This window comes from Tiliqua scincoides, chromosome 4 (genome assembly GCF_035046505.1).
Source record: "Tiliqua scincoides isolate rTilSci1 chromosome 4, rTilSci1.hap2, whole genome shotgun sequence".
In the NCBI taxonomy this organism is placed as follows: Eukaryota; Metazoa; Chordata; class Lepidosauria; order Squamata; family Scincidae; genus Tiliqua; species Tiliqua scincoides.
This window is the reverse complement of record NC_089824.1, coordinates 71,199,381-71,209,096: the sequence shown is the minus strand read 5'-3', so window position 1 is coordinate 71,209,096 and position 9,716 is coordinate 71,199,381. Positions and strand designations below refer to the sequence as shown.

At 37.7% G+C, this 9,716-nt stretch overlaps 1 protein-coding gene across 1 annotated transcript in view; it reads right to left on the bottom strand.

Annotated features, from left to right (window-relative positions):
• Positions 1–454: 454 nt before the first annotated feature.
• Positions 455–9,716, bottom strand: part of CTDP1 (CTD phosphatase subunit 1) — an 84,319-nt gene continuing 75,057 nt past the window's right edge. Inside the window, exon 13 of the mRNA XM_066623882.1 lies at positions 455–1,441. Within this exon, the coding sequence (XP_066479979.1) occupies positions 1,300–1,441 (142 nt within the window). The 3' untranslated portion in view covers positions 455–1,299. The remainder of the gene's footprint in view (positions 1,442–9,716) is intronic.

Here is a 9,716-nt window from a genome sequence, read left to right as displayed (position 1 = left end):
TGAAGGCAGTGTCCCAGCATGCAGCTGATCAGCTGCTCAAAATCAAACACTTGCACTGGCCTAGTGCAATTCCCTTTGTGTGAGATTGTATGTATTGACTTGATAATTTTATTCAAAGACGAAGTTTACTGTTGATCTGCTAATGTGACTGATAAAAACAAAACCATCCTCCTACCAAACAGTGGCTTCAAAACAATAGAAACTATCTGTGCAATAAGAATCCTGTGATCAAACTGTTTCAAAAGCATTCCGTTAACTCAATTAGTAAGCCTAATGGGGGACAGACTGTTACAGGTGGAAAAAAGTTGATTTCTATTTTTTAAAAAAGTTGATCTCATTCCAAAGAATGCTGCTAATTATTTTCACCAGAAGAGCAGTTTTGGATAAGGTGTATCTTATCTTACAGAAGCAATCAAAATAGAAAGATTAGCACTGTAAGTCATGAACCAAGGGCAACACTTACAAAATGGATTTTTATTAAATGAAATAATCTGTTTTGTGGATCAAATATGAAATATACAAAAACTTTACATCTGTTCTTTCAAAGAAATAAAATGCTACCTAGAATGAGCTAGCAGCCATTCCTTCCAAAACCAACAAAAAATTGAATTAATATGTTCTTTATGGCAGTACAATAATGCACAGAGCAGCCTGCGCTAGAACTGCAATGACAGAGAAGCAAAGTTAAAAATCTAAATGGCCTCCTAAAGGATACAACTAATCCACAAGCTAACTTAAAAACATGGAAGTCACAATCATCATATATTCTCTTAGAAGCAAGTGGCTAGTAGGTCAAGTGCAGAGTTCACGAAACTTGCATATCACATTCTCAGTTCCTATACAAATATAAACTGTTCTTTTAAAAAAATCTTTTTATTTGATAACATCTCTTTGTGAAGAAAACATCCTCCAATCTGGATCCTTTGACCTCATCCATGCAATATACTCTTTAGGTCACTTTTTTCTTTCTGAAGCTTGGTGTGCAAAGCAGTCATAGCAACAGTCTTAAATGGTCAACTACAAATCTTTGTACTACTCTTGTGTATCCGAAGGTTCTGCAGAGCTCCTAACATGTCTTTGGCATATCAAACCAAGTCCCCCGTTAATACCTTTTCTTTTAAAAAAAAGTATATTTTCCTTTAGTAAAACACCTTAAAAACATCTATTTCAGATTTTGTAAAATAATCACCAGCTCCTCCTATGTAGCTTTGTTAAATATACACTGTATTTGGGGGCTGCCCCTCCTTGGAATTCTGAGTGGTTGCAAAAAGAAACACTTCGTTCCTTCTCATCTGTCAGTTAAATAAAGTCATTCAGCTCGGCCTCCAGCGCTGCTGCCATTTCATCTGCCTCAGAGCTGCTGCCTTCCTCATCTTCATTGCTGGATCCTTTACTTGACTCACTGGCAGCATCATCTTCATCCAACTTTCGCTTGTGACCCCTGAAACACAGAGAGAAAAAAAAAATCATGATTAAAAATACTTTCTTTACCTACAAATAGTATAAATTCTTCAAAAGAAGGATAGCGGCCTCACCCCCATGAGAAGCTACCTAATTTTGTAGGGAAAGGAAGTTGGATTGACCAGTGGTACTTTGCGGTGGGGACTTTGGCCCCCTATCCCCATACAAAGCAGCTGGCTGATAAAATCAGTTGTGGGATCTAATGGAATGGTGTACCCAAAAAAGAACATCTCTTGTATTACGGTGTTTATTTGTAAGTTCTCCAACTTAAAAAAAAAGAAGAAAATTCTTGCTTACAAACTATTATTTATTCCATGAATACTTATTTGTATGCTACTTTCCTGAGCATAAAGCACCTCACATGTACTCTCTTGTTGCCCTTGCAACAACTCTATAAAGTATTATGATCCAAATATTGCAGCTGGGGAGCCAAAGCCATGATGTGGTTTGCCTAAGCCCACCTAGTCCGTTCACAGCAGACCAGAGGGAGATTTGAACTGGAGATGTCTTGAAGAACAACTCAAGTGTCTTGACCACTATGCTATAACAGCTCCTTCAAATTACAGTCTTATTGTGACTCTTTTCTAAATATGTTATTAGAACAAGGCATCCTACTTGGCAGTATATAAATATTCTTAATAGAATAATATAGGTTGCGCCTTGTTATTCACTAGGGTTCTGTTCCAGGACCCCTAGTGGATACCAAATAGTGGGGGGGGAAAGCATTAAAGACCCATTTCCAGGTTTCTTGTCCCTCTGTTGTTGCCCCAGAATGCATTGGTATAGATGCTATACCACATTAAGCCACTATCTGAGGTGAATAACAGAATGTAAAGGAAAGAAATTATAATTATTTAATAGCACCAAGGTAGGAGATTGGATTTTGATACTTTTTTCTTTGTTACAAGGTATTTAAAGGCAGATCTTGGTATCAGTGGTGAGTCAAATCAGTGGATACTGAGGTCCCACTTGTACTTTAAAATCTTGTCCTATATTGGAAAATGTATGTGCTCAGCTTCAGAGAGAGAACTGGTCTCATTCTTCCTTCCTATGACACAGGCCACTTTTTTTTGCCCATTTCAATTAGTACCACTACCCTGAATTGTTGTGGCTGTTTTTTCAAAAGGACCTTGGACAAGTAATCTACAGCGATCCACTCTATCCAACTCCTCAACAAAAGAGCTGGTTTTCCCCCTGCAAGAAGGCTATGAGAACAGTACATCCATTTTTCATCATTGCGGGCCAGGTTTAGCTCTTGAATCTTTTCCTAGTGTCAGAGATATACATCAAATAATAATAGCATGTCTATAATCTTAAGCAGAGGGTGTCTCTCCCAGGCATGAGGAAACAGTCCAGCACACTAATTTAGAATAAGGGGCCTCCATCACAGATATTGGAGGTTCCAGCATCTTTTCTGGAACTTTGTGAAAATTCTGTAAATTATCACACATTTCTACCCTACTCAAAATGTTGTTTGCACCCTTAAATTCCCTATAATACTTGCAACTGTAATTCTCTTGCAAAGAATAGGCGCTCATGATTTCTACATGTGAATTAGAGCTTACTGGCCATGTGCTTCTTTGATAATCACTTGCTGTCACATATTCAGCAGAACTTCTAAACCATAATTAACCTTTTGCCAAAATGCCCAGTCAAAAAACATTGTATTATTTGAAACACTGATCTTATCATATGCTACAACTGATTCATGCAAAAAGGTCTTGTACATTTAATATTCTCCTGCAATGAGCTGAAAAAATGAAAATTGTACAAGTTAGGGACAGTAGCTATTCACATTTGTATTATACATGACAAACCACTTGAAGTGAGTAACTGGCAAAATCTCCAACAAAAAATTTTTTGTTCAGGATAATTAAACCCAAGTGAATTATAGGAAATTTGTGTCAGAAAAGATGTGCACTTTGCCTTGAGTATCTTGATTATGGATGACAGTCTGGCACCTTACAGCTATAGAGGTTATCACCTCTTCTTAAGGAACAGCTGCTTATTACATAAGAGAGCAAAATGGCCTTGGAGATAGCTAAAAGATGGGATACTTAAAAATCTACTATTCACTGCAAGTCTGCATACAAAATGTCAAAAGCTTTCAGAAACACAACATAAAGAACAAATGACAGTGGTTTCTAAACTTTTTGAACTGGTGGCTGCCCTGACCTACTGCGCCACTGGCTGTGGCTCCCCATTAGGGCTACAATTCTATACATTGTAAAGGGTGGTGGGTTTTTCGTGAGGATTCAGTGACTCCCCTGGCTGGTTTCCATGGCTCCCCAGTCCCCAGGGAACCATGGTCCACAGTTTGGGAACCACTGAACTATGAGATTAAGTGGGAAGTGTAACATTTGGTACCAAACTCCTAAATGAAAACTTTTGGGGGGAAACAGCTGAAGATTACAACCTTGCCTAAATACAGTGGCACAGATCTCATCCCAGAAGGGTCAACACCCAGGAAAAGGAGGACTGAGTTTTATGATTCACCCTTCACAAGTTTAAATTCTATATCTGACCCATCTCATAGGACTGCAAAAATCTCTGGCTGAAAAATGAGAACTGGGTGATGCTAATATGGGTAACAAACAAAATATATAAAAAGCAGGGGACATGAGAAAAAAGTTGTTTAAAGCAATTCTCTCTCACACACACACACACGTATGTCACATTTCTCTTCCAGGAAGTGAGATCTTATAAAAATTAAAGTAAAGAAAATACTTTACTTTTAAGACCTTACTTTTGCTGCAGTGCACCAACATCCTAACAAAAGTAAAAAAAAAAAAGACATCTTTCCCCAGGGTAATTTTTTTTTGTTACCTCTCTGAAGATACTCAAATTCCAAAAATAAACCCAAAGGAAGAATCATAGATTCAGCATTATGGTACTGCTTCAGTTTAAAGTATCAGGATTACATCCTAAGGAGCACATGCAGAAGATGTTGCACAACAATGGATTTAAAGGTGCATGCTCACCAGTGACACACTGTGTAACAGGTTGTGAATTCCAAAACCTACTCAAGATTCCATTCAATTTCTGTGTGCAACAATTTTGTGTTATCACTTCCATGCATCCAAATTCCCTTATAAAAGTGGAACAATTTAGGATATAATTCTCAGAGTTTGGAACGCTAAATCTGGGAAGAAACTCAACAAGAGCAATTCTGTAAACAGTTCTAATTATTTTATCCTAGTATACACACACACTTCAATACCTTTATTGGCATAATAAGAATTTACAGAGAATAAATAACATAATAAAATAGAACAGCTTTAAAGACTGCTAGAAATTCCGCCACCAGGTTAGTAATAGGAGGGGAATAATCACTAAGAAGAATTGGGAAAGGATCAACAAGGGAAACAGGAAGAAAGAAAAGAGTCAAATAAGTGAGACCTAAGGTTGTGATGAGCAGTACACCGAAGAAGGATATGATCCAGAGTATCTGGTTCAACTGAACAAAATAGACATAATCTATTTGGGCGAGGAATTTTAGAGAATCTCCCTTGATGTAATGCAGATGGAAAGATATTCAGTCTCGCCAACATAAAAGCCTGTCTTTTACTAGGGTTAGTAAGTTGGGTGAAATAATTCGCAGGACAGCCAAGAGAAGGGGACAAACCAAAAAAGAGGGGTGAGCAGGTCGGATTTAAGCTAGACAGTAAAACTGCGTATTCGTGCTCCCAAAGTTTGAGTTAATGAGATGATGCGCTTTTTGAAGGTCCAGATCAGCTAAAAGTTCAGGAGAATGATCTAAGGAAGATAATTTTTTTATCCTAGTATATTTCTCTCTCTCTTTTTGTTCATATTTTTATTCATTCATTTATTGATACATCTCTTCCTTTTTATATCGGAGAAGAAATTGTTCTTCACATTAATTACTTCTCTCATTTCTGATGTAGCGTTATTTGGTGGTACATTACCTTTAAATTACACAAACCTTTATATATTGTTATGTGCACACGTATGGATTCACTTCAGTCAGTACCTGTATAACAGTTTAGTATATATTACAGTGCAAGCAACTTATTCAGCAGCAGCTTGTGACGTATTAAGTATTTACATTGTGCCAAAGAGTCATTAAAGACTGATGCAGTCAGGATTAGTGCACTTCAGTCATAAACTGAACAGTACTTTTAGAACTCACTAGGGAAAACATCAGATGCACTTCTGATATGCAGAACCATTTTTGTATACACTGCAGAGTACAGATATTAGTCTTAAAATCAGGTTGCGGTTTTTCTAAAAGCTTTACCTTTAAATGGTATTTCAATGCTTTTTCTTGCAGCACTTGGGAGAAGTATAATACATAGAACTCTAATGTATTCTTAACAGATGCAGATGACAAGGGACTACACAAAGGGACAGAAGAAAACAAGGCACATCATGCTACAGGCCAGCAAACTGTATAGAAATATGGTAACCTATTCCAGAGATTTCCTGAAAAATGTGACTGACCAGACAACTGGTTTTCAAGTATACACTTTCCCAGGGCTCTTTCCAAAGGTACTTTCATGAGATCAAGACTACATGAGTCTGGTCATAATATATTCTGACAACTGAAGTGAAATATGCCACACAACACAGAAAAAGGTGAAAACCTCTAGCATCACATACCAATTCTCACATTAAATAGAGATAGCAATTAGATCTTTATTTACAAGTATATAAATGGAGCACAAGAGAGGGTACAAACAGAAAGTACCGATGCTAGGTTGTTGGGGACCCTGTATCACAACCCTACATTGGATAATCACTGATGGAGCATTGGGTACTATCATGGCCACCAGTATTGAATGTTCAGGGGTCAACCTAGCCAGGTGAGCCCTGGAATGGATAAGGGTCCTCAGCAAGTGCTTGACCTCTGCTTGCAAAGCAATAGATTCACTATCCTGCATCAGATCCTCAGACCCTGTACTTCCTACGTGCCTCCACTGATAGTTTTCCATATCTCTCCCAAATTGCAAAACAGTTGATCCTCAAACCACTCCCCTCCCCTTACAGGGGGGAGAGAGAGAGTGAGAGAGAGAGAGCGCATGAGGACCAAGAGATGGAAAATGATACTGCAGTTCCTGCCTTAACTTGATAGTGGCAATATCCTAGATAAGTGTTGTGCGACCTGGCAGGTCAGGGGAACTAACATTATGCTCATAGACGTGATCTCACAGAGCACTTTGAACATTTCCTTTGAGTCCGCCGGCCTGAAAAGTACTGCAAGATAATCATGGGTGAACAGCTCATATAATAAAATCTGTTCTGATGTGTTTAGATGGGGTTGGGGTTGTTTTTAATGTCATATATATATATATATATATATATATATATATATATATATATATATATAATGTTTTTAATTGTAAGCCACCTTGAGTGTCCTTCTTTGGACAGAAAGGCGGGATATAAATCTCTAAAATAAATAAATACGATCATCAGCATTCTCAGGGCTTCACTTTAGTCCATCTCTGCTTTTAAGAAGTACAATACAGCAATTTCATGTTGAGTTGGCATTTAAATATACTGCTTTTTTTGTTTTAACGCAGTTGTAAGCCTAACTTCTATGAATTATAAATGCTTAAAGTTTTATAAAACACACAAGTTCAGTTTAAAAATAAATAAAAATTTATTTGAGCCAGTATTAAAAAAAAACAAAAATTTTGGAAATGTGGAGACTCTGGGTTACTTTAGGTTTAATATCAGCCCTCTACAATACATGTTTTCTGTCACAATCCAAGGTTTAGTTTAATACTCTTATCTACTGCCACTATATGTCACTTTGCAGTTTCTTGAAATATAATTAACCCAAAGAACAGCTGTGCCAATTAGATAGCACATCCAAGTTAAACACAAATTGGAAACTGTAGGGAAAAAAATGTTCTTTGAATATGCTTACAACAACTTTCATTGTGCTTTTCATATAATGGCAGTTGGTACTGGAAAGATATTTCCACATTTATTATTGTGTCTGTCTCTCATAGATTCTCATAGTTTGTATTATTGTATCTTTACGGAAGAGTTTTGTAGAGAAATTGGGAACTGGGAGAGACTGGGTATCTGGAGCTTGCACTTGGCAAACTTTTATCTATTTCAGCTACCCCTAGATACTTTACTATTAGTTTCCATTTGAATTACCCAGATAGGACTGTTTTGTGAATGAAAGAGTTGGAAACCATGAATCAGACATTTCAAATATAATATAGAAATCTTAATTTAATTCTTCATATTGCTCATATTATTCTAAACTGTGAGAATATTTTCTAAGAGTACACCATCTGATTCTGTAAATAAACCTATAAGATAATTATGCATACTTCAAATGAAACACCTTTGACACTTGATTGTCAGTACTACACTATGGCTGCATAAAACCTGAAACAATAGTAACAGCCCAACAGCATGCTCTAATGCTTGAAATAATTCTAGTAATTTTAAAATCAAGGCTAAGAGAAATCAGTGCAAGCAAGATTGACAAGTCCTCTCAATCCTACTCAACATTCAAATGACAATACTGCTGGTATCTAATTGAGCCTTGGGAATGCAAAAAAAAGGCTATTACTCTGAAAAAATGTATTTTAGGTGGCTGATCCTCCCACAACTCCTGCATAAGGCATGAGTGCATCTCGCTTTGATGAAAACCCTAAAATGTATTTTAGAATTTTAAAAAGACAAATACGACTACTGCTTCCATAATCCAGAAAACTATTTTGAGGAACTCTGGTAGGCAATTTAAAGCACTACTCTACAAGGAGAACTTTCACTAGAGAAAACAAGGCTATAGAATTAATGTATCTTTAAGCTATTGTTTCAGTTAACTAATGCAGTATATAACACCAGGATACTGTCCAATTGCACTAGCTGTTATTGCATGTTCCTGTTTTCATATCCATAAACATACCCAGGAAATACACATATTTCTCAATTTTAATCTTAAAAGCATATCTAATAAAAGTAGGGAAACCACTTAGGGAGGGTGAGAATTACCTCTCCTTGTGTTTCCAACAACTGTATCTTACGATTTATAACTCTGGAGTTATTCTACACATGGACTTCAAACACAAAGTGAAGGCAGAAAAAAAGGTAACTGACATTGATAGCACTGAAGAAAGAAAAAAAATGCAACGTATGTTCTTAATGTAAACCTCCCCACCAATTTCAACTTGACTGTATTGTGTCTTTGTATCCCCCCCAATCTGAAAAGCTCCCCCTCACCAAGAAACACTCACGTAAAATTGATAGGAACTAATTTTTCTATATGGTGGTGATTGCGCTTTCCCCAAAAAGGATCCCTACTGGCCTTGCTACCTCGGTTTTTTTGTGTTTGTTCTGGGGTAATGAAGAAGTCAGCGCTTGCAGTTTTATTCAATGTCTTTTTGCTACATCAAATTGCTCAAGATGAAGAACATTACAATGTCTGACCTGCATGCTTGGCAAGATTACTGCTTTCAAAGCCAAGGCATACTGAGGCTGACGACATGAAGGAATCAAGCTAGAAAAAAGGGTCCTTATAAACTCTTTAAGCCTGCTGAACCCATTCATACATAACTGAGAACCACTTTGACTGTAGTAGAATCTCAAAACAGCCAGATAGTGAAACAGATTACCTGAACCAGAAATAATCAACAGTATGAAGACGGAAGTTTCTTTGGCATAAACACAAAAGCACTTGCCCAGCTTACCTTCCCTGTCCCCCCATCCCTAGGAAAGCACCTAGAGATACCCAAAAAGCCACGTGTAGCTGTGACTGGCCTCAGGAATGGTGTGGAAGGGGAAATCACTAAAATCTGTGTGAAGAGTAGCTGGTTTATGTGTAAATCACAGGGCTAACAAACTGTGAGCTACTCTCACAGTTTTTAGTGTTTTCCCCCTCCCATAACAATCACACATGATGCATTCCTGTTGTGATATATGCCCCAGGCCTATAGGAATTTACAGGCTGGATAGGGCAAGGCTAGACCCTGATGTCTTGGCCTGAATACACGCAGTGTAGCCCTGTTGCATCATGGGATTGGCTGATGCAACAGGGCATAGCAGGAATGATGCAATACCCTGCAATACCCTGTCACAAGACTATGGGCGCAATTCTAACCTCTTATGTCAGTACTTTTCAGTACTGGCATAGCAGTGCCAGTGGAACGTGTGCTGCATCCTGCACTTGGGTGTAACTCACAGAGGCCTCCTCAAAATAAGGCAGTGGTACTCAAACTTTTCCAGCCAGTGGCTCCCTTGACCCCCGTGGCTATTGGCCATGACTCCCC